General features: G+C 41.6%; 1 protein-coding gene across 2 annotated transcripts in view; it reads right to left on the bottom strand.

Moving 5' to 3' along the window:
* Positions 1-9,898: 9,898 nt before the first annotated feature.
* Positions 9,899-26,153, bottom strand: part of PPP6R2 (protein phosphatase 6 regulatory subunit 2) — a 166,608-nt gene continuing 150,353 nt past the window's right edge. Inside the window, exons 24-26 of one of the 2 annotated variants that reach the window (XM_075064092.1) lie at positions 25,519-25,542; positions 14,544-14,699; positions 9,899-10,453 (exon numbers count right to left, since the gene is read on the bottom strand). In XM_075064092.1, coding sequence (XP_074920193.1) covers positions 10,402-10,453; positions 14,544-14,699; positions 25,519-25,542 — 232 coding nt within the window. In that variant the 3' untranslated portion in view covers positions 9,899-10,401. The remainder of the gene's footprint in view (positions 10,454-14,543; positions 14,700-25,518; positions 25,543-26,153) is intronic. The other variant, XM_075064097.1, reaches the window with a different exon arrangement.

Below are 26,153 nucleotides of genomic sequence, written 5' to 3'. Positions count from 1 at the left end.
TTTAGGGGAAATTTTCCCAATACCTGGCAATAGACCGTCTTGATGCATGAAACACAATTACTCAAAACCCAGTGAAGTGCGGAATGCACTAATACAAACTAATTATTATGATTACCAGAATCTTTAAAAAGTTCTACTCAATCATTAGAACCACATGAACAATGTTTTTAATCATTTACATGCACACAACTGTCAAATTAAAACAGACGAGACCCTGCCTTTTACAAAAAGCTGCACTATTTCAGGAAAAATCCTCTCTCCTGAGCAATCAAATATAAAAATACATTTTACAAAAATGCCTGTTTTCCAGCATTTTTATAGTCCATTTTAAAAAGCTGAAAATAAGAAAAAGGTCATTCTGAAATATAATTCAATTCTTTTATAAAATCGATTGGGAGGTTTTTACTTTTAGGTCAGGCTTATTAACACACTGCCCTGTCAGTAATGAGGTAAACGAGTTCTAGCCTAATTGGCCATAATATGGTAACTGCACAACCAGGAGCCAGTCAAATAGCTTATTTTTGTGCCTCACTTTATCAGAGAAAGTGTGTGTTTAAGTATGTGATATTGTCTCTACTGGGGTTTACTAGGAAAAGTATCAGTGGGCATTCTGCCTGATGCTGAAGGTGGAGGCCAGATCCTAGTGAAAATTTCTCTCTCTTAACCTACAACTCGTTTCCCCCATAAAAAGTCAGACACTTTAGTTACTATAAAGTCAATGAGAGTTGGATCGGGCCCTACCTGTTTTGAAAAAAATCTTCTTAGAAACTTCTGCTCAATTTAAAGTTAAAAAACTGTGACACTCATGCATAGATCCTTCTAAGGGGCATCCAAGGGCTACAAAAAAATCACTCTCACAGCAACATTCTGGGTTTTGATTAAGGCACCATCCACAATGAAGCCAATGTTGACATGGTTTCCTGATAAATGGAGACTGGAATTTACCTGCCATAGGGAGGCTTAGAAAAGTCTGACTGCTAGTTATGAATGTTGACATAAAATGGGGTTTACTCCAAGTTATTTTAAATTTAGTAACTGCAGAAGTTGAAAAATTAGTAAGATTCATAATTAAAATACATTTGAGAGTTTTTCACTCACAAGCATCACTTACTTAGAGCAAGCAAATATGCATCGAATGGACCATCATGCCCCAAGAAAGAAACCTGCCTTTGAATTTCTACTTGTCCTCAATGCACATTATGCTGGGACCCTTAGTCCTCCAGCAATGTTGCACTGTTACTTTCCCCCGTTGTAAATGTCAGTGAACCATGGGAGTTCTTTTGGGCAAAGGGAGAAATTAACAATTTTATATGTATGATTACCTTCGTAACACAAATGTCCCTCTCTCTGTGTTCTAAGTGCCTTTTATATGCATGTATTTCTTAAAAAGAGGTAAACAAATCAGCAGTCTTACCCCATCCTGTAAACCTTACCTTGAATGACCCCACTTCCCCCTCTCCCCCGAAGCATGTGGAAAGCAGATGAAACTTCACGGCATGCTGTAGATCCCAACAGATTCACACTGGGTATGCACGTAAGTACCAAAATGAAGCGACCTATACAGAGAATTCACTGGCAGCAGCAAGAGGACTCCAGCCTGAGTGTCTCTGCTGGTCTCTACGATGGTATCATCACACAGGGAGAGAGGCGGGCCGCTCAGGCAGGTCAGTTCCAAGCCAGCTGGGGCTTTACCAGTCAGACCAAACAGCGTAAATCCCACTTGGAAATTAGGAGGCAGCCAGTCCAGTGCAGACCACAGAGCACTGTCATCATGTGCTGGTAACAAAGGGTGTCTGTGTCCTGCACTAGCCTCAGTTTCTGAATCACTGGAAGGTATACCCCACGTAGAGTCCTCTGCACCAGTCTCATCTCAAGGTGGCAAAGGCATGAATCATATGAGCAAGGTCCATTTTTGAACCAAAGAGTTGCAACCGTTTGGTCAGACAGAGCTGGGGAAAAGCCATGGATGCTACCTGATGATTGTGCAGTCAGACCAAGGGAATTATGAACATTTACTAATTACTGTCTAAATTCTTCCCAGCCTACCTGCAGCCATGTTACCAAACCAGGCTATTGATTACTAGGCAGTTTGAGTAACATGGTTTTAAAAAAATCCCTTTACAAGTTGATTAGGGAAACCATGCAAGTGCTGAGACTCAGAGAAGGCCATCCCTGGAAAAGGAAGAAGTGATCCTACCTTCACCAAGAAGACAAGCTACCAATAACGTGAAATGCATTTTCCTATGAATATCAACAGCAACACAGCATTTTGGAAAAGTATTATAGTGTCACCAACTTAGTTTTTAGGCTACTGACCATTTTGCAAGTAAGCTTTTTTTGTCATTTGACCCTGCTTAAACCAACTAGTAGCAGTAAACCCTGTATACTAATGTGTATTGCCTTTTTACATCCCCTCTCCCCCCGAGTTTATACCGCTCTCTCGTCTTCAGCTGTTCCCAGCAGACTGTGCATGTTTCTTGAGAAAAAACACAGAAATCACAGAAAGATCCCTCTGCTAGTTGTTCAGAAACCACAGAATTTTCTCCCCAGGAGCGTGATAATTGTCCACTTGTTATAAGAAAATTTAGTGTGTAATGTCTAAGCAAACTCAAACACTATATAGAGCAGTGGCTCTCAAACTTTTTTTTTTTTTTTTTATTGGTGACCCCTTTCACATAGCAAGCCTCTGAGTGCAACCCCCCACACCCCCCTTATAAATTAAAAACACTTTTTTTATATATTTAACACCATTATAAATGCTGGAGGCAAAGCGGGATTTGGGGTGGACACTGACAGCTCGTGACCCCCCATGTAATCACCTCCCGACCCCCTGAGGGGTCCCGACCCCCAGTTTGAGAACCCCTGCTATAGAGGTTAGAGTGGCACTGTACAGCACCACGGCAAGAAATACCTATACCGTACTCTCTAAATAGCAAACAAATGTGCGACTCTATGCAGCAACCTTTACAACACATCCTATTAAAAGCCCTCCTCCTCTGGTAAAGGGGAAAGGGTCAAGGTTACTTAAGAAATTAACTTTCACTTTGGGGAGAGAACCCATCCAAAATATTTTATTTTAAAGCTGGCCCTGGTGAAAGAATAAATCTGTGAAGTACACTTGCCTTGTGAGAGCCTATAACCAGGGAAAACATGTTTTCAGAACAATAAGGAAGTGCTCAATTAGGATTTCACAGAGAACTGATGCTGGGGCAAACAAAAAACCATTGTGAACACCAGGTTTCATTTTGTTTTATAGACACTTATAAAAAAAAATCACAGCAAAATCTGTCTTAACAGCTAGAGACTAAATCAACTGACTGGAACACAGCCGTTCAGAGTGAGGTCACTGTTATGGGAAGATCAACAGGAGAAGGAAACCTATTCTTTGGAACAATGGTTAAAAATTACAAGACAAGCTGCTGTATTTTTTTCTTAAAATTAAACTGAAACAACAAGAACTCCACAAGTCTCATGTGACACTGAGCTGCAAGTCTGACTATTAGAATACATACAGCAATGAGGACTTGTTCTGCCTCCACTTCCACTGGGCCCCCTCTTTAACATCAACACTGACAATCCACCACGGGCCTTAACAAGGTCAGCAGAGCTGCTGTGGATTCTGCAGTTGTAACTCAATTGTTTCTCTGTTAGAATCGCTGGACAAGTGAGGGAAATGGGGATGCTTTCATTTAAACGTGATTACGCCTGGAGTAGAATGGCTCATCTCCTGGAAGATGGAGCCATAATTAAAAGTACAAAGGGAGGAGAGTTAATGCAGGAAAAGTTGCACAATATGAGGAAGGGAAGCAAAATCTGTGATATCCCTGCAGAGGGCTGTGGATCCTGAAACCACACATCAGAGCCCTAAGGCTCCAACTACTAAAAAGGCAGAAGGAAATCAAGAGGCTTCTGCCCAGGGGAACTAGAGGGAAAGTGGAACATTAGAAAGAAACATAGGAGAACCATTCTGGAGTACTTGTCAGTGAGCAGCTACGGATAGCTATCTATTAGCCAGAACTTCTGGCCAGATACAACCTGTTAAATAAGCTAGATGATGCTTTCAATTACAACTGGCTGGCCATCTTGCTGAACCTTATTTTTGGACACCAGCTGATAATGGAGGCAAACTGTACTGCCACACTTACAATCTCATCTGTAGGCCTCGGCTTTCCTCTTCCTCTCCCCTGGCCTGCAAATTTTACACCTGTATCACAAACATTCTGACTGAGATGAATGCCATCAACAGGGTATTCAGGCAAGGCAGAGTAAAGAAAAAAAACTTCATCAACTTTTCATGTGCTTTCCAGACAGCTGTGCTGAACACAACCAAATATCCTTGGTTCAAGTATCCTTTGTTTTTATGGTGATACAATTTTGAAGTAAACCATACCTCTACGTTAGCAGCAGGGGAATGCACACCTGAAAAAGCAATTCCAAGTCCCATTCAATCTGTAAGAACAGGTCTCCCTGCTAGCAGCACTCTCTGTGTTCTCCAAATCCTGAACAGAATGACGTGAAAGAGAATTCAGACAAACAGGTCTACACAAAAGCATGGCAAAATATTCTAACACAACAACTTGAGTTTGCAAGTTCCCATGCCCCCTAACCAATTCTCTCTGATACATCTCTACAACAGGATGGCCTGACAGCAATTACCACAGATTTGCCTTTCACATATTTAATTTTTTTGCAAATATAATATACACTGGTCTTCAACAGAGTGGTCGTACACATTTGATAATGATCAACTGACATCACAAGACAGGACTCACCAAAAGTCCACAGATTGTATTACGATGCCTGAAAGGATGAAGGACTTTTGCAGTCCTACCAGCTTCAAGGTGAGATGTCATTACAACATAAGAACTTTTTAATGACAGCTGATTTGTATGTGTTTCTCTACGAAGTGTGCAACCAACTCCTCTGCCTCTTCCAGTACAAAAGCACATTGGCAGATAAAGTATTGAACAGCAGCAGTGATGTCAGGAGTAATGATATAAATCAGTCATTTTGCAGCGAACGCACTTTTGTAATCCATTTATTTCAATGCCCTGCTGGGTGAAAATTATTAAACTAGAATATAAAAAACAGATTTTGCCACCACAAGCTATGGTCTATCAGCCTCAGTCTTAACCAACAAATATGGCTGTACACGTCTTGGAGTTTTATATGTACCTGTGCATAAAGATGTAAATCAAATTCTTTGTGCATCGAGTCTCCATTTCAGAAAGTTTCATACAATTTCCAACTGTGTGTGTATATAAACATACATATATAAATTGAAATCTGGATTATGCTATTTATATACACACATCTGTGTGTGTGTATATATATACACACACCCACACAAAACTAAACAAATTATACATACCATATAGATATGATCAGACTTAAATACTGAATATAGATGGGGAAGGAGAGAGCTGAATATAGTTCCTGTTCAGTCTTCATTGCCTTCTGATCATGATCTGATCATAATTTTGCCCCAGTCTAAAACTGTTTTTGAAGGATACAGCTAGGTGTAAATAAATCCATCTTTGGTAGAGAATATGCCTTGCTTCCAACCTGGTGCAACAATTCCTCCCCAGGATACAGTGCTTACCCTATGGGAGGACCCAGATGTATAGCATGCATCCAAAGAACACCACCTCCAATGGTCAAAGCAAGTCCCAATCTGTCATCGTTAACAATGGAAACATCTCTGTTGCAAGTGGGAGATTGCACAAGGCATAGCACGGCCTAGGAAAGGGTTAAGTCAACTGCTATCCCTTAGAGGGAAATAACCACGAAAGGTAATCCGGATACAGTACAGCAATCACATGTCTGGACCGCGACACAACGAGAGCACTAGACTGTAGCCTAAAGTGGCTGGAAGAAAGCTCAGATAGCAAAGAGGACCAAATGGAAAAACTGCATGCCACATGGACTGGAGACAGGGGGATCTTAATCTAGACATACTGTATGTGAATTTAGATAGCAGGGATTCAATATACAGAAAACCAAAGTTTTGTGCGTAGCTCACTAATAAAATCATTTGGGTCAGGCAAGGACACCACCACCTGACGGGTTCTGTGCTAAGTTACAACCTCCAAGATACTAAGGATGAAAACATATAAAAGCTACTTTCCATCTCAGTTCACTGGCTGATAGGAAGGACAATGCTGTGGAGTCAATGAGGTATAATTCAGAACATAAGCCCCAGAATATGGAGGAATCATTCACTGTTTTAAAAGTAAGAAATCTTGGGCATTTCTCAAAGTTTATCTAACTATTTACAAGATGCCTAATCACTAATTAGGCACAAGAGACCAAGTTCACTATTGTCTTTTCAGATAAAGAGCCCCTCCAAATTCACACTGTGCAGCGAAGGTTGGGGCTCACTCCTAACATATTCTGGGCCATTTAGAGCTGTTTATTGGATATGTTTTAAACACATTTTTAAAGCTTTCACCTGAAGTCATGAAGTCAATGCTCAAAGCTAATTAATATGAAACATAACAGGTTAAAATCTGCTACTAACACTGCAGACTTGATGCAACTTACACTATTGCAGTGGCTGAAATTGCATCAAGCCAAGAGAAAGACCAGATTCCTATGGACATTTCCCCTTCTCCACTCAAAGAGATCCCAAGCAGGCTGCACTTAGTCACAGAACTATATCAGCTGGAAATGCAGCCCCCGGAGGCCAAGAACTGCAACTGAGAAGAGATTTCAGAGTAGCACCCGCGTTAGTCTGTATCCTCAAAAAGAACAGGAGTACTTGTGGCACCTTAGAGACTAACAAATTTATTTCAGAATGAGCTTTCGTGAGCTACAGCTCACTTCTTCGGATGCATAGAATGGAACACACAGACACGAGGTATTTATACATACAGAGAACATGAAAAGGTGGAAGTATGCATACCAACAGGAAGAGTCTAATCAATTGAGATGAGCTATCGTCAGCAGGAGAAAAAAGACTTTTGAAGTGATAATTAAGACGACTCATAGAAGATGTGAGGAGAACTTAACATAGGGAAATAGATTCAATAGTGTGTAAGTGACCAACATTTCCCAATTTCTTCTGTTTAAGGCCTGAGTTAATCGTATCTAATTGATAATTAATTCGAGTTCAGCAGTCTCTCTTTGGAGTCTGTTTGTTGAAGCTTTTTGTTGCAAAATTGCCAACTCAAGTCTGCCACTGAGTGGTTAGAGAGGCTGAAGTTTTCTCCCACTGGTTTTTGAATGTTATGATTCCTGACGTCAGATTTGTGTCCATTTATTCCTTTGTGTAGAGACTGTCTGGTTTGGCCAATGTACATGGCAGAGGGGCACTGCTTGGCACATGATGCATATATACGTTGGTAGATGTGCAGGTGAACGAGCCGATGGCGTGGCTGATGTGGTTAGGTCCTATGATGTGTCACTATGAATTGATATGTGGACAGAGCTGGCATCGGCTTTTGTTGCAAGATAGGTTCCTGGGTTATGTTGTATGTGTGCGTTGCTCGTGAGCATTTGCTTCAGGTTGGGAGACTATCTATAAGCGAGGACTGGCCTGTCTCCCAAGATCTGTGAGAGTGAGGGATCATCTTTAAGGATAGGTTGTAGACTCGCGTTGATATTTTCCCATTGTTTAAGTTCTCTTCACATCTTCTATGAGTCAACTTAATTATCACTTCAAAAGTTTTTTTTCTCCCGCTGATGATAGCTCATCTCAATTGATTAGACTCTTCCTGTTGGTATGCATACTTCCACCTTTTCATGTTCTCTGTATGTATAAATATCTCCGGTCTGTGTGTTCCATTCTATGCATCCAAAAAAGTGAATTGTAGCTCACGCTGAAATAAATTTGTTAGTCTCTAAGGTGCCACAAGTACTCCTGTTCTTTCTGGGAAGAGATTGGGAACAAGCTATTGGCCTCACCAGGTACTTAATGGGGCTGTGACATCCAGCCATGGATTTCAAAAACTGCTGGGATCAGTTGCAGTTCTGTTGTATTTGGTTAATAACATTTTTGCTTTGACATAGTAAATTTTTTGAGTGCCCAACTTAAGGGATCTTAAAGAGGCCTGATTTTTATAAACTGCTGAACCTCATCTCTCTGAAAATCAGACTCTAAGACATCTCCAACTGGGCACTCAAAGTTACTAATCATTTAACTGTTTTTGAAAATCTTGGCTGTGAAGTGAAACTGGCTTCTGAACAGCCTGGGGAGCAACCAACAGTGAGTGTGAGGCTTCCCTCCCAGCACAATGCATCTTTCAATTATTTCTTTTCAATTGCATGAAGGAGGGAGAGAGGGCCTCCAGAACAATGGAGGTGGAAAGCATTTGCTTACCAAATAACTGCAGTTGGGAGACAACAAAGCTGTATCAGCTGCAGGAAACTGCCTCAACAACAACTTGCAAGTTCACAGGGCTGCTGAGTGTAATCTCATTTTACTTCCAGCACTCTGGACTTCATTTCTGACACTCCAATAAAGGCAATCCTCAGACCACCCTAAGAACAAAACCAAACCTGTATCTTTGGACAAATAAATGAGAGCCTTGTGTTGTGGGCACCTCACTTCAAGACACTGATACTGAGTCGGTCTGTTCTGCTGGGATAAGGGAGAACATTTCATTCTTCACTTTTCTATACCAATATACTTTTAAAATGTTAAATATGCAGCATAATGGACATCCACATCATGCGTTTCAAAATAAAATATTTTTAAACAAACTGAAATATGGCTGGGGTGCTTTTGCTCATGATAACGGATCTATGTCAGGGCTATTTTTCATACTCACAAGGTGAAGGGCTTTAGATTCGCACAGATGAGAATACAGCTGAAAAAAAGCCATTTGGCTACCTATGTGCCAAGCCTCATGCTTTTATGCCAAAGTGAATGATTTTCCAGCTTAGATCTTGGACTAGTAAAATAAGCGGCATTTCAGATGTGACCAGGCGGGTTTCAGCACACAGCTTACACACAAAAGCAAGCCCAGCTCCGTGTTTAAAGCCTACAGGAGCATAGACAGAACAACTTATGGCAGTCTGCTGTTATGAGCCTGAGCCTGGTACTAAAAATGGCCCATCTTCTACACCCATACGACCTAGGGCACAAGTCCAGGCTGGGAACAAGCTCATTGCTGAGGCCAGCACAGGCTGGGTACTTCATGCTTACACAGAGACTCCTTTGCTCCCGGGTCAAGTACACAAGCTGACATGACCTTGCTCCCGGGCAGTTCTAGGTATCGTCCTTTTCTCTGCACTGTTCTACCTCACAGTTCCTTGGAGCAGTGTGCCTCCCCAGCCCTCTCCACAACCGTCTACATGGGGCGTAACAGCAGGAGTCCTGTGCTGGGGCCACATCATTCTCCATTGCTGTCACTAGGTACAAAGTGCAAAAGTGTGGCTGTTCCTGCATCCACTAAAAACTTTAAAAACAGAACAAAAAGATTACCATATCAATTTGAAAATACATTAAGTCTCCAAAAAGCCAGCAAGCACCTGATAACCTGTTTGTGCCACGTCAGCTCCTGTCCCTGCATGGTAGCAGTCCTGGGGTGACTGTCCTCTCAGATGGCAAACACGACATACTACTGTCTTTGCACGCTCTCCAGCCCAACGCAGGACGACGACATCCACAGGGTTGAGTTTTGATGGCGTGGACGGAAATAACCAGTTGCTAAATGTTCCAAGCTCCTGCAGTGAACTGTCATGCCCCAGAAACAGAGCACTGTGCAACTCACTGGAATGCAGAGACAGCCCACTGCTCAAGACAGTTCAGTGTTACACTAACTTTGCTATCTGGCCTCTGGCTTGGGACACAATGTCATTGTCTTCCCTTTAACCCCCTCCCGCCCCTCAAAAAATCCCCAACCCTCCCTGCCTCATCCCACTTAAAGTGTTTGTTTTATCTTTACCTCCTATGAAATGTTTCTGATAAGGCTTTATTGCTATACAAAAGCGGTGCAAATGCTGCCCAAAGACAGCTCCATCAGGAACTTTGGTCACACGACTGCAGGACTTATTGCACACCGTCCAAGTCCCAGCGTTAGACCTGCTACTTTTCTGAAGAGAAGCTGAATACTGTGTGCAATAACACTAAGAAAATAGGATTGAACCCCAAAGAGAAAACAAAAACAAGGGACGAAGAGAGAGGGGGACAAGGTACTAAAATTAGGCAGAAGGCTTCCTTGGGTAGGGCCGAGTCATTCCTGTGATGACTAACTGATCAATGCTACATTTAGACAAAACAAGTGTCTTCCGGAACAGATTGTTGGTGTTGAAATCGTGTGTCTGGTCCTGAATGCCAGCTCTCTCATCAATGCAGCATTTATTAAAAAATAAAATTAAAATGAAAAAAAACTGACAAATTGCATCACCAGGTAGCAGCCTGGCCTGGATCAGACATGTCCCATTGCATTTGCTTCATCAAGCAGGGCCATTTAATGTGGCTTCAGCACATGGCAAGACCTCCTCTTTCCTGCAAGAAAAAAACAAACAGTATTACAATAAGCATTAGAGAACTAAGGCCATGGCTACACTGGCGCTTTACAGCGCTGCAACTTTCGCGCTCAGGGGTGTGAAAAAAACACCCCCCTGAGCGCTGCAAGATACAGCGCTGTAAAGCTTCGGTGTAAACAGTGCTGCAGCACTGGGAGCGCGGCTCCCAGCGCTGCAAGCTACATCCGCAGAGGATGTGGAATATGCGCAGCGCTGGAAGAGCTCTCTCCCAGAGCTGGCGCTGCGACCACACTCGCACTTCAAACCCTAAGACAGTTGTGCCACCCACTCATCCCCTTACAACCTTACACTGATCCGGACATTCACCTGAACAAATCACCTTTTCTGTGACGCTGAAGCCATCCTTCCAGCATATAGTTTTTTCAATAGCTATGACCACAACATTAATAACTAAGCACTTGTATGGCACTGGACTGCCCCATTTTACATATGGAGAACTTGCAGTAAAGGTGTCCAAGGCCAAATGTCAAAACAAGGATTAGAAGCCATATGCTCCTGGTTCTCAAGTGTGCACTCATATAAAATTAACTGGATATTGTACAATCCGATTGGCTGATGGTTGTGCTAGTGGAGTAGAACTACTTGAAAGCTGGGTTTTCTCCTGCAATACGTCAAACAGCAGTTGGGGGAAGTGTCTAAAATCACCCTTAAGCCGCGAACAATATTAATTAATGATAGATGTACTCCTTCAGCCACAGGGGCTGATATTACCTGTACCCTCTCCTCCGACTGCTTCCTCCAACCCACCATCATCACCTTCAGTCTTGTCTGGGCAGAGTCTCAGAGCAGCCCCAATCTCAACTAGACACTGGGTGAGGCACTGAATCAGATGAGATAGACACATGTAGCTGGGTGTCATCAGCCCATTGCACCCTGTGCCTCCTCACTAACACTTCTAAAAGCTCCACCATATGTTGAACAGGAGAGGTGACAGAATGGCACCCTGTGGCACTCCAGACTTGAGAGCTCTTCAGGAACAAGGGCAACTGCCCACAACTACCTGTTGAGATCTGAGAGAGAGAAGAATGAAGGCACTGAGTGAAGCCCCATCTGCTCCTGCCAGGGTATCACCACTTGATTAAGTGCACTGAAGGCATAAAATACCACCAGCATAGAGACTTGGTCTTCATTCATCGCCAGCACATCATCAACCAACGCAACTTAATGAAGTCTTGGTGCTGTAGCCAAATCTATATCCAGATTGATAAGGGTCAAGGAGATCAAAGGCATCCAGATACTTGGGACAGTTGTCTCATACCAGCCTTCTCCACAAGGGAAGATGTGATATTGGACAATAAATGGTCAGTGTAAAGTGACAACTTCTTGAGCAAAAGACAGACTACTGCTTGCTTCAAAGCTATCGGCAGCCTGCCCTCTCAAAAAGATGTGTCGACAATCTTCACAGGTAAGGCGACCCATTACTTCCCAAGTGGTCTTCACCAGACAGGAAGGATGTGGATCCAAAGCATAGGTTGTGTGACAAAATTCTCCCAACACCTCCATTAGTTCAGGGAACATCACTGGCTAAAACACTCTCAGAGAAGATGAGGTCCTTGTTCCCTCAAGACCCTGCTCTGCCACCACAGAGGTAGACAGCCCATTTCTAATCTGATCTACTGTGTCCACAAAAGGTCAAACAACTTCCTCACAGCTGGTGGAACCCTGACCTGCTACACAACTGAGACAGTCCAGGTTGACCAGACTATCTATTGCCCAAAACAAATTGGATGTCTGAGATTTTTCTTTGCCTCCCACAGAACCACAGCACAAGAATTTAAAAAAAATCTTTATGCTGCAACTTTTCAGCCTCAGCCCAAAACTTTCCTCTCACTTCATTTGTCAGATCATCTGTAACATAGCATGACCTGTAAGAACAAAGCCAGCAAAGAGGGCACCCAGGGGCCATCTCATCAACGGTGGGGATGGGGCGGGAGGAGAGTATTACAGGGCTTTACCAACCCATCAAAGGAGTGGTCCGTCGGTGGAACAGGATTCTCCCTGAGCTCTCTAGAACATTTCTAGTTCCATGACTTTCTACGGGTAGACCATCTAAACAGGTCCCTTCCCCAAGACGGATGAGGCCCAAACTCAAAGCACAGGAGATAACAATCAGTCTGTGACAGATTTGAAGGTACAGTTGCCCAACCTGCAATCCCAGCCAGTGCGTAAGTTGAACAGCAGCTACCAGGGATAGGCCCATGGTCATCACGGTGGCCAGGAAATCCTGAGTTGATTCTTTATCTACATTCAGACTGAAGTTGCTCATAGCACGCTCTGCATTTCCAATGTCACTGTAGTTAGGAATTCAGTTAGCTCGAGAAGTGACTTGGCAGCAAAGTCCGGGCAAGCGGCACACTAAAATCAGTCCCATCTTACGCCTACCCTGGGACTCATACTAAATGGACACATGATCAGACACAGTTTTGGAGAAGACAATCTCCTACGCCTCAGGATGGATGCAGTGAGCACAGCCACACTACTCCCCACTGACTCCTCTCCTAACTTTGATTCATGATGTATAAAATACTCAGCTGGGAATAACTGTAACAAAACTGGCTCAGCAGCATCAATCAACCAGAGAATGTTAATACACGCAAAGTCAGATGGTTCGTCTATTATGAAATCACAAATGGTTGATCTATTTCTCAAGTGAGCATTAAGCATAATGAACCAAAGGCTCTTGAAAACTCAGCCTTCCAAGGAGGTGAAACCAAAGAAACAGAAATTAAAGGACTTGTTCCTGGCTGACACCATCTCCTTACAGATTTATTACCACCTTGTCTCCCCCAACTGACTACCACATGGATCTAGGACTCCAAGTCCACACAACCCTTTCCCAGATCTCCATATTCCTAGGAATGGCAGCATCATTCCACACTCTCAGCCACGTGACAGTGGTCATCGGAGGGGCCACAGCTGCATGCCCAAACAGTGACCCCTAGGGCTGGCTGCAGAAAGGCATAACAACAAATGAAGAAACAAAATGACAACAAACAAACTTACACACACCCTACCTAATCCAACACCCAACTCACTCTCTTTCATCAAAGGACTTCTCTCATATTACAATGCCAACTCTCTATTAAAAAAACCCCTGATCCCTTGACCGGCTAGCTGGGTGAACAAACGACAGAAGGGGCTTGGGAGAGTTAGGAAGTTAAAAAGAATGTCCTCATGATGGGGTGAAGAGCCAATCTCACTTGTGTTAGACCCTTCTGCCTGGTTCTCTCCTCCTCCAGTCCCAGAGTGTCTTTGCCTTCTGTTTACAATTTGTTTCTACAAAGCATTTTGTGATCCTGTGCATTAAGGACACAAAACAACAAGAAGATGCATCAAAATTAACACAATTCTGAAATGCTTTGGATGTCCACCTAGAAATGTTCTAACTGCAGCCAAGCACTACCACATGGGGATCAGGCGTCTGAGAGCAAGGACCAGGAAGTGCTACAGAGGCTGTGTGCCTGGCCCCGGGGGTGGAGGAAGTCCCTATTATTGAGGAACAGCTCTCTGGCTGAGACACAGCACAGAATGCTCCCCATGACAGCAGGGCCTTTGAGGATGACATCACTGGAAATTCCCAAGGACCAAGCTACATAAAAAACCCTAAAAAGGTGACATTCCAAAGACTTCATAATAAGCACTTCCCTCTACCTCCCTGACCCCCAGTCTCAGTTACCAAAACTATCCTCCAAATTTCTTCACCCACATGATTTTCATTTGTTAAAACACTAAAGCTTTTAAGGTTCTTTTTGAAAAAAACTAGACCATTTCCTTATGCAGACTGAATATTAGATATCAAAGCCCTATGATTTATTTTTCATGGCATCAAAGTTTTGATAAAATCTGTATGAAACTGCAGGATGTGAGCATTATACTGCAATAGTCTAACAGACTGTGCTTTCAGTCTCATGTGTCACTAGGCACTCAAGACAGACCAGTATGCATTCTACTGTGCGCTAGTGCTAAGCTAAGGGATTCAATGGTTTGGTACAGAATAAATTACTGTTTTTGTCTGACTCTTGGTGGTTAGAAAACTTCGACCTGCTCACCTGTCTTTTGTTGTGCTTTCTGTGGCAGCCATGCCGACAGCTGCAGTGTTCTGGAGCTCCTCAGAATGCTGGGGCATGCTCTTTAGTGGTTTGGACACCTTTGTCGTTCCCATGTCGGTGATGGTCAGCTTGTCAATAACCAGGCAGTCTGCATCACTGTGTGAGGAGAACTCAAGCTCAAGTCAAACTCGCAACCAAGGGGTGTTAAATTCCAATGGAGAAAAACAGATTCTCCTCCTCATCTAACAGAATACATCATTCCCAAAAGTGGAGTCATGTAATGAATGAATGAATTCAAATGAACAGCAAAATCAATCTGGAATTAAAAGCATTCTACCTATCCTGTAGGCTATGTTTCCTAAAATCAGGACACTGAAAATGCATAAAACCGCTGATTCCCACAAAGGACACTTCCAATCAATGCCACAGAAAGAAGCCCACGAGCTTCTGTATATTCTTATTACCTGGAAGGAAGACGCGTTAGCACTCTCCTAGATGCAAATGCTATTAATAGCATGTTGTCCAGCGATGGAAAATGGGGAACAAATACTGTCAGACTGCTAAGTCATCAGCAAAAGGGACCCAACGAATGAAGCGCATTCAAATGAGACCCTTACAGGTTAGCGGGCCAAGTTCACTGCTGGATGAAAGAAAATGACTCGCCTATAATAGTGGATGGAGATTATCCATCACTATTCTCAGGGCCGTGCTCCTGCACCCAACCAAGGGTGGAAATCCCCAAGTCCAGAGTTCTTAAATGTTAGTTCCAGCAGAGCACTTTTCACATGGTCACCCGGGCACCCCTTCTGCTCCAACCTACAGCTGGCAAGTGAAGTCACTCCCATGTGTGTTTTTTAAAAAGTTTCATTTAAGTAGTACAGAACCTGGAGCTCTATGGGGAGGAAGGTGGACTAGAGGTGATATCTTATGATTGGTAGTTTTCAGACCACAGTTACAGTAAGTAATTCTCACCCCTGCAAAGATTCCTAAGAGAACAGATCCCCACACTTGGAGATTAACAGTTCCAAGGATGTCTCTATAAAACAAAATACAACATAACAAAACGAAAAAATCTGCAGCAGACAATAAAGCTGCAGGCCAGGTAAATCTATCTTGGACGTTAACACTAAAGAACACTTTTCAGAGTGGAGAGATAAGATATTTCTATAAAATTCGGTGTGTTTGTACTTTAACACAGTGAGATAAAATACCTCTAAAAACAGGCAAGAGGAGTTTAAAATACAGAGAGCCTAAAAATAAAGTCAGTTTGCTCCGAGTTAGGAGAGTTCCTCTGCCCCTAAACTGGAGACAGTGATTCTGCGACACTGACAGACCAGACCTCGGCTCCGGCCTAAAGGATGAATCTAAGTTACAATGCTTTGGGAACATACTAGGCTGACATACACTGTATGACTGCACTGCAGATCTCAAATTATTAAAATTATTTAATATGTATATTGCAGTGGTTAGAATGTTGCCGCCAGAGTAAACTTTGCTCATACAGAACGGTCTTTGTGATGTGACAAACCTGTACTGCTGCCAGGTTATTGACATGAGAGAAGCAGCCAGCAAGCCACTTACACATGCTTCTTTTGGAAACAGTGAAAACAAAGCAAAACTGAGTAGACAGCCTGAGGATTTTAGTGGACTCCAGATAAAAACTTAGGGAACTTCTGACATGCAGCTTCTGGAGAAGGGCTTTTCTGCAATGATCATATAGGCATGGAAGGAAAGATAGCAGGATGAGTGAGTGATTAAGTAGAAATTCGGTCACCACCTTATGGAGGAATCTAGGATGTGTCCATATCACCATAGTCTGGTGGTTAAAGAATGGAATAGGCAATCTGATTTGGGTTCTATTCCTACCTCTGCCACTGCTTTGCTCTGTGGTCTTGGACAATTCACGGTCTCTCTGCCTCAGACTTCCCCAGTTGTAAAAATAGACTTTTATAAGGTGCTTTAAGATCCTCTGAAAGGAGCTAAATACAGTTAGTGCAAAATGTTGTACTATCTTAAAAGAATTTGCATGAGATGAGATCAGAAACTAACACCTGTTATCACTTGTTATTTGTATCATCAAAGCACCTATTTATGGACCAAGATCCCACCATGTTAGGTTCTATACAAGCACAAAACAAACAGAAGCTCCCTGGCCCAAAGAACTTACCATCTTAGTATAAGACAAGAGACAACAGATGGACGTAGAGACAGGGGAGTACAAGGAAACAATGAGAGAGTATTGGTCAGCATGATTGGCTGTGGTCTCAGCACACCAGCAGCCTTACCACTGTCAAATTGTAACCTTCTAGTAGCTTCATTCTAAGCAAGTAGGAAAGGCTGTGATGCCGCCTCAAACACCAGTCATCTACTTCTACACTCAGCAGCCACGCTGACAATGCAAGCGATCACTAATTGGTCTGGTTCAGCATTATCAGATAGGGTCAGACACTCACAATGATGACACTGACCACTCAAATCCTGGACAGGTTTAAGAATATCATCTGTATGGAAATGTTAGAAGCATGTAACATTTCTCTCTCATGAGCCTGGTTAGAACAGAGGTTGCCGAAGAGATGTGTCTGAGCAGTAGACTGAGATGGCATCACTTAACAGTGCAGTCTGTTCCCAGTGTAGTCTCCTCTTAGTTTGTTGTTCACAGTGCCTGTGAACAGACCGCTGATATTTCCTATTCATGAAAGATCTAATCACCTGCCTCCTGATCTGAAGCCACTTATTTGAGTCCTCTATCAACAGGCCCAACCGGTCTGTGATTGTGCCTTCCTTTCCAATGGATAAGTGGCCACTTAAGCATGTCTTGTGGGACAATCCGTACAAGGAAGCATATCCTCCTCTTCTGCTTGTTGATGTAAAACATTATTGTTCATATGTATTAGGACCAGCCTTTGGGATACTGGTCTCTAAAGGTTCTTGGCAATCTAGACTGCGCTCTCCAACAGTTACAATGGTCCTGAAGATACTGTACATAGAATCCGTCTGCACAAATGCCTCATCCCTGCTAGAATTCATCCATGGTTACTATCGTTTGGATCACCAGAATTTGAAAGCCTCCTTCCAATTGACACCAAGTCACAGGGCATTGGAAGTCACTCTCCACCTGGATGTTATGTGGACCTCTCTGGGTATGTCTACATTTCAGCTGGGCAGTGTGATTCCCAGCCTGGGCAGCCAGACTTGCCAATGCTCTGTGTGAAATAGCATGCTAAAATAGCAGCGTGGATGCTGCAACACAGGCAGTGGTTTGGGTTAGCCACCGAAGCTTGGACCTGGGAGGTCAGACAGGCTTGGATTTGGGTGGATAGCCTGCAATGTCCACCAGCACTGGGAATTACATCTCCCAGCTGCAGTGCAGACATACCCTGTATAGCTTAGCAACACCAAGACTCCAGGGTTGATTGAGTTTGCCTCATCTGTTGGCATGTGATAGCCCTGGCAAACCCTCTCCGCTGGATCCACAATGTCCTGATGCAGGAATGTCTTGAGTTAAGCCTTCTACAACAGGATACTTTTGTACTGTCTCCACTGAACAAACAGACTTTGGGCAGATAATCTTGAACCCCAGAGACGCAAACAAGTTGATACCAGCAACGGACTGATACTTCGATCTTCTCCAAAGTGATGGTCTTGATCAGCCCAGTATCCAGATAGGGGAACAACTGAATTCCAATTTTTAGGTACCTACCTACGACCGTATCTTGCTTGACCAACACAAATGCACCTTAAACACAATCTCAGTGCCTAGGTGAGACACTCAACTAAGTACTCAAGGACTGAGCTACTATGACCTAGAGAGCCAATATTTCATCTGACTTATTAGATGCATCAGAGGAAGCCAGGAGAGTTTTGAGGCTCTCCATACAGGATTTGACTGCTCACCGTGAGAGCCATGAACAGACTTCACAGCGGAGCCAGTCCTGCTCCATTCCAAAGCACAGGGCACAGTAGATATATATGCCTGTTTAGGAAGGACTTGGTTTGACCACACTCTGAACACATTTTAAAGCCTAGAATGCTACCTTCTCTCCATACCTGCTAGATAATAAAAGGAACTGGGGGAGGGAGGGAGGGAGGGAGGAAGGAACAAGTCAAAATGTTCACCTGTGCAAATGCTGAAAACAAGGAAAAACCAATCCCCTTGAACAGTGCTGTAGCCCTACAGGTCAGAGTTTCAATATGCCAAGTGACACATGCATCACTGTCTGCTGATCAAGCTGGAATGCTTTGAAGAAGTGGGCGGTTATGAGGGTTGGAGTTTCAAGTCGTCTAATAAATCATTTTTGGGATGGTGGAACAATGCAATGATTGAAGTGCCAGAGTCTGGAAAAAGTGTACTCTGTGATATTGTTAGTGCTGATGAGGTGTCCACATGAGCTGGTAGCCACAAAGCCTGAAGTAGCTACATACAACAAATAAAGGGAAGCTCCTACTCTGATTAAAACAATGTGACAGTGATACATATGGCCTAAAATGGAACAATTCAAGGCTATTTGATCTAGACTTTGCTGATGACATCACTCTTATCTATGAAGATGCCAATGAACTACAAAAATGCGTAAACCAAATAAAAGTAGTAATGGAGAAGATAAGTTTGAGATACAATGCAAAGAAATGTAAAATCATGTTAATGGGAATTATAGGGACAGAAATCAAAACTGAAGAAGAGAAACTGGAGAAGGTGGACGATTTTACATATCTTGGAAGTATCATCAGCCAAGATGGTACTAGTTCTGAGGAAACAAGATGTATCAGGAAGGCAAATGCTGCATCTGGAAGACTCAAAAACATCTGGCAACTCAAAAACATCTCCCTCAAGGCAAAACTGAACATGTACACCTCTACCCCGATATAACATGACTCAAAATAACATGAATTTGTATATAACATGGTAAAGCAGTGCTCGGGGCGAGGGGGGGTGAGGCTGCGCACTCCGGCAGATCAAAGTAAGTTCGATATAACACAGTTTCACCTATAACACAGTAAGATTTTTTGGCTCCCAAAGACAGCGTTTTATCGGGGTAGAGGTGTATAAAGCAATTATTATCACCGTCACAACATATAGCAGTGAGACATGGCAACTTACCAAGAAAGATACGCAAAAGCTGGATGCATTTCATCACAAATGTCTGAGAAGAATATTGGGAATAACATATAGAGATAGGAAGACAAAAGAAGTAGTCAGAAAAATCACTGGACAAGGCACCCTCTCACAAATAATCTACAAAAGAAGACATCCGCGGCTGGGACGTGCTAAGAATGGAAAAAGAACACGTGCCAAATACTGCCCTTGAATGGAAGCCAGAAAACGCAAGACAAAAGCAAGGAAGACCGCTAGTAACATGGAAACGAACAGTTCTGAATGACATCAAGCACCTTAACTAGAAATGAGAAGATTTGGAGAGAAGGGCAGTTGACAGGCAAGGATGGCAAATGTGGGTAGCTCAATGTGCAGCAAAGCACGGGATGGACTAAGGTCTAAGGCCTATACTGACTCCTCTCAGACAAAGCTGGTGGTCGGAGCCTCTGGGGTGCTGCCAGAACCAACTTTAAAACTCTGAGTCTGGGTAGTTTTCTGCCTTAGTTATTTGTAGGAGCATGTACTCAAGAGTGGAGAGCTGCCATGAAGCTTGTCAGTGTTAATTTGTCACCCAGTGAAATGCCCCTACCCCCTTTTTAAAAAATCTGTTATACCACTGTGGTTTGCTTTTCCTGCTCAACTAATGTTTTTTCTAACTTACATGTTGTCTGTGTCTTTTTAGACTAAGTTTCTCAGGGCAGGCACAATACAATAATTATGAAAATAACAACGGTCACTCCAGAGAAAGAGGAATTACTTGCAATAGAACTTTTCCAAAAGTTGTCATCGTTTGTTAGGTATCTCCTGTATGTCAGAGTGAGGCAGCTTCCAAAACATCACTGGTTGAAGTTTCAAAGAGCCACATCAGATTGATTGATGGATGCTCCGCGCCTCACATCTTGTAAAAAACACTTTTTTAGGTTTACCATTTCCAGCAAAGATCAGAATTCAGATCTAAGAGAAGTGGATTGATATATGTGAAAAATAAATAATTGGCATTTATTCAGCACATTTCATCTAGGAATCTGCAGGCATTTTGAAAACAATAAATTAAGCCCCATCCCTTTTTTACAGATAGGAAAACAGCAGAAATTAAGCGTAATATTTTATAATCAGGGTGCCTCACGTAAGGCTCCTAAATTCCCTGTTTAGCTGTCCAAAAAACTGAAGTCATGGGATTAAAAAAAAAAAAAAAAAAAAAAAAACCATTTCATATATTACACACACACTCTCTCTCTCTCTCTCTCACACACACACACGCACACACAAGGGAAATCATGTTTTGGAGCTTATCCTGGTTTCAAGCAGGTTTTAAATAACTTTTCAAGACATGTGGATTGATTACATGCACATGTTATGTGAGGGGTTTGAGAAAATGCACACTGGCTCTTAGTTGCCTTTGGAGAATTCGTTAGGAAGCTCCCATACTGGAAATGTGTCTTCATCACCTTGTTCTCAGAGTAATTCCTCTCAGAGATTTGCCTTTTGTGAAGCTGTATGAGAAACTGCCTCTACTGATAATCCCTCTCTCTGTCTCTGGTGAACAATTTCAAACATAGATTCCAAGGCCACAAGGGACCATTGTGATCACCTAGTCTGACCTCCTGCATAACACAGACCAGAGAACTTCCCTAAACCTATTTCTCAGGACAAGATCTAGTGCACATCTTCTACTGAGTTCTCCTCTTTTACTGTATGTACCTACATAAGGAATAATATACATCATATAGAATTATTTTCAATGAGATGTCTTTGATACTGATTGGAGCCAGAAGTTTAGCTTTCTTTTCTCTAGTACAGCATGTGGTTTCCTCAAACTAATAATACAACTGTGTGTTCTGCAAGTGTTATTTCTTCATCAGCAGTGAACAAAAATAAAAGATTAGTAGGTTCTGTAATGAAAATGATATATTGTTAAAATGCAGCGCTAGGCTGTCCAGCTAATAAAGAAAGCAAGTTCCATTTGGCAGCTTCTGTGATGCTTCTGTGCATACAAAATATTTATCTTTTTATTTCCAAAATGTCCTTCCCACAGATTATTGTAAAATATTTTAATGCTGCTATATCTTGTTTCTATTCCTCCCTGCCAACCAGTCTGACTACGTAAACTCAACAATTAAATCTAACCTTCATGAGGATTACTGCAATCAAACATCCTCGCCTGCCTCATCCTTCCACTGACCTGTTTATTGATTAGCACAAAGGCTAGCAAAACAAATTTTATTCCCATGGCTTCAATGGGCATTCAGACATGCCAGATGGACTCTCATTCATACTACCAGGCAGAAAATCCACAAACTACAGCACCTAACGTAGCTTTTCATGATGATGGGGAGGAGCCCGTTGATAAAATGCATCTCATTGTCAAAGACCTGCAAAGAAGTCAGGCTGAAATAGTCAATGATTGAAGGCCTTAAAGTATTTCAGAAAAATATGGATTTGATACTAAATAAAGCAACCTTAGAATCCAATTCTACCCACCTCTGACACTTACTATTGTGGGTCCAGGGATACACTCTAGTTATCCTCTAGTCTCTCTTTGGCAAACAATTAATAAGTATCATAGACATCAAAACATTGTAAGGACAGACTAGGAAGGATGGTGACACTACAAATGGATGTACAAGCAGCATACCTAAATAGTACAAGCCCCATGCTTAGCCCGTAAACAAGCCTTTAAAGCCAAATTCTGCAACAGTCAACCAAGGACAAAACCAAAACGGGATGCAATGACAATCATGCTAAATTACATCGTTTCAACAGACTGTTGAAACTATCTGCTGGGTAGTAATTAAACAAGGTCACAGAACACAGGAGGGCTCAGTGAATAGTTCCCTGATTACAGAATGCCATTTTATGTTGTAAAAGCCAACAGATACACCAGCACAGAAGATCCAGTCTATGATAATTAATTGTACTAAACTTCCATCTTTGATTACAAAACATCAATTTTTACAGTGAAATGTGAGACTGCAGTTTGGCCACCGTGCCTTTGTTTGTTTTTTGCTTTTTAAATACATGTAAATTGATATTCAACCAATTTCTATAGAAAAGATGGAGATATGTTACATGTTTAATTTTCCACAGCATGCTTAGCTTCTGAATAATCCATTTAAAGCATTCCAGCAAACGTGCCATACTAAGGGCATAACTAAATGCTAGCAAGACAACTGACTCTTCTGCTTATTTTTTTCATGCTTTCTCAGAAAAAATGACAAGTCCACAGGTCATGCAGGATGAAGAATCAGCAGGCACAGAAGAGAAAAATGTATCCCAAAATGGGAGAGCTCAAAACATCCACTGTGACAATATAACTCCATTCAGTCTGGGGAACTGGAGGTTATTTTCTCTGCTGCATGTAAGTGGATGCTACATCAAATTCCTTGCTCAACAACAGCAAAAAGAAAATTGTGAGATAGCTTGGTACCAACTGTTTGGTTATACTGTACAAGTGCCATCAAAGACATATTCCTTTCTGGATCCTTCATGCAATGGAGAGAATGCCAGCTCCATGTCGGAGTTCATGCCCAAAGCAATGGGAACAACCATTTCCGGCTATTATTTCAGAGCTATTTCAGAAGAAGGAATTTAAGGTTTTCGCTGCTGCTAACAAGTATGTAAGCTAAATAGTTTCAACCTAGAACTAAGCGATCACTGAACACAAAAGAAGGGACTTCCTGTTCTACAGGAGCTCCCTTAATGTATCCAAAATTTGGAATTTGTTGGCATCAGCTCCTTTTTACTTCAGACTTAAACTACTGCAGTGCTTACTTACGATACATAGCCACTGTACAAGGCATTTACTAAGAATGAGCATTATATAGAGATCAGAAAAAATAGTTTTCATAGATAGCAAACATTATAGTTTAGACTAAATTCCAGCCTCCATTCAAACCCTGCTTTTTCTGTTGCTCATTAAAACAAATCTTTTGGGGATGAAATTTTCATGCTTAGCCTCAGCTCAGAAGTGAATTTTTTCTGGATGAGGGAGACACTAAACCTAAACTGATCTGACCACTTTTCAGAACAGCGGGTGTAAAGAAAACAACATTAGTCCCTAACTTGAAAACATCTAATGCTAGAGACTGCAAACTCAGCAACATTTTAGTTGTCACCAAGGAAAGGTTAAAAAAGGAACAAAAACAGAACAGCCAAGTGTGGAGAAAAATTATTTTAAACGTTATGAAATTTTAAAAATGCTAGTCTAAGCATACACAACAAAATATCAGCCACTTTTTAGTGTGCCTCAGCTTTAAAAGGAGCCACTTAAGTTCATCATTTAAGGGGAACTCAGCAGTGAAACACTTTTTACACCCTTTAAATAACAGGGAAATATAATCTAAAAGCTTATGTTGATAATAATGGTGAAGTTGAAAAATTAATCACATAGAACGTGGTAATTCAGAAGTAATTTCCCACAAAAAATAGGTACCACATTGCACATATGTAAAATTCACTATTGCTGCTTTACTTGTTCAATGTCAATCTTATTACTGTTTATGCTGTTAATCATATACCATAAATATACAAAATATGAAACACAGCTGAATTAATACCACTGAGGGAACCATAACCTTCTGTTTTCCTGGCTCATATGCTTAATTCTACACCCTTAGCAATGCATTAACATTAGTTTTTCAGATCTCATGTTCACTTTTAACATAATTTAGAGAAATTCTTTACCTGGCACTATTTCAGATATCTTAATTCTGAGTATTGCTGGTGTCTCTCTGAACAAGGACTTCAATTTCACTGAGACTTCCTGCCAGGAAGTCTAGCCTGACAGTACAAGTTTGAGACAAAGGAGAAATGCAGCTCAGCCTTTCAATGCTTGAGAAAGACAGAAAACTGCCAAAGATGTGTAAAATGGTAATATTTATTAGAAAATTATTAAAATAAGCTCCTCAGTGGTCCAAAAATATTTTTAAATACCATTCATCCACCAGTTTTAGAAGTGCCTGAATCTCAGGTGCATTTAATACTGGACTGCATTTTCCATGTCTAGTACCACAGAATGTCAGAATGACAGCTCCCTGTGTGACTGATAACCATGTTTCATTATGTTATGACAGTTTAAATGATTTTCTAAAGTTATTTAACTCTTCTTTCAAATTAGACATAATTACTAGGATATCACTTATTTTATACTGGAACTTTCTTTTTATCTCTGATCTAATAAGGAAATAATTACAGCAGAGCCTTGCTAATTTGCACTAAATGACTGGGACACTCAGTGTGAATTGATGAATTATTGAAAATGAGTAAAAACACAATTTTAAAAAATGAAAGATAATATAGCTAACATACTAGTAAGTGTTTTGCGAAGTTAATTCATTGAAGTCTCAACTACGGAGACATCACTATAGCACTTTCCCCCCACGTTGATAGCAGAAATAACTGATTTCAATCGAATTGTGTGCAGTAACAAAGGGCAGTTAACAAGGTTTCACTGTTAAGTCTACTTGAACATAAACCGACCCCTCCCTTGTAAAATTATTAAAACCTATTCCTATTTTCAGAAAGAGCTCGTGAACAGGTGGAATGGCAGAAGCTCAAGGACACAATGAGATATATGAAACTATCCAAATACTGTAATAATTTTAAAAAGATTCTTTAATAGGTGTGCTGCCTCTGCATGTATTTTTCACACAGGACTCCACACAACTTCTAGTTAGGCATTTCAAAGTACTGCTTCTAGGCACACGTTTAACTGACAGTGGAAGAGTCAGTTTTCTAATGTCATTTGCCAGTTCAATAATACAGCAGCTCTGTTCTCAATCCAGCATCAAGGACTTGGAAATCAGAAGGAAGTAGCTTAATAAAAGGAGAGATTACTTGTCAGGTGGATGTTTGGAACCCTGAAAATGTCACAATTATACATACCCTCTGACTGAAGGTCTAAATATTCTGAGCAATACCCACACCAAGATAGAAAGGCAGCAAGAGAGACAGAGATAGGCAGAAAGGAGAGAAAGAAAAAGAAAACAGTAAAGATTAGTGCAAAAACAGACAAAAGAATTAACTTTGCATTGCTATCCTCGGATGCCTTCCTTCCCTGTAAAAATGACATGGCAAGGGATGTTTAAAAGCTTTTCTAATCATATGCAGTAGCTGAATTATGTGCACTGGAACCTTCATGTAAAACTGTGCCGAATATACACAAAAGTAGATGAATCAACACACCATAAAGAACAGCCTGCTCAAAGTTGATATTTAAAATACAAATTCTAGATTATCAAATAGCAAAATATGCCAGAAAACAAGGTTACTCACCTTTGTAGCTGTTGTTCTTCGAGATGTGTTGCTCAGGGAAGAGCCCCAGACCCCGCAAAAACTGATACTAACAAATACACTAACAACTATAACTGTTTAACACGTCAACTTATAACTACCATTAACTATGTAAACAAGAATGATTAAGTAACAAAGAACAAAAAAACGGTGATTAGGTAGGGAAATATCGGAAGGTCAGGTAACTGCATCCACTGTTCATACGAACCGACAGGAGCGTAAGAAGG

The sequence above is a fragment of the Chelonoidis abingdonii genome, chromosome 1, assembly GCF_003597395.2.
Source record: "Chelonoidis abingdonii isolate Lonesome George chromosome 1, CheloAbing_2.0, whole genome shotgun sequence".
Classification (NCBI taxonomy): Eukaryota; Metazoa; Chordata; order Testudines; family Testudinidae; genus Chelonoidis; species Chelonoidis abingdonii.
Note: the sequence above shows the minus strand (reverse complement) of the source record. Positions and strands in the feature narration are given on the sequence as shown.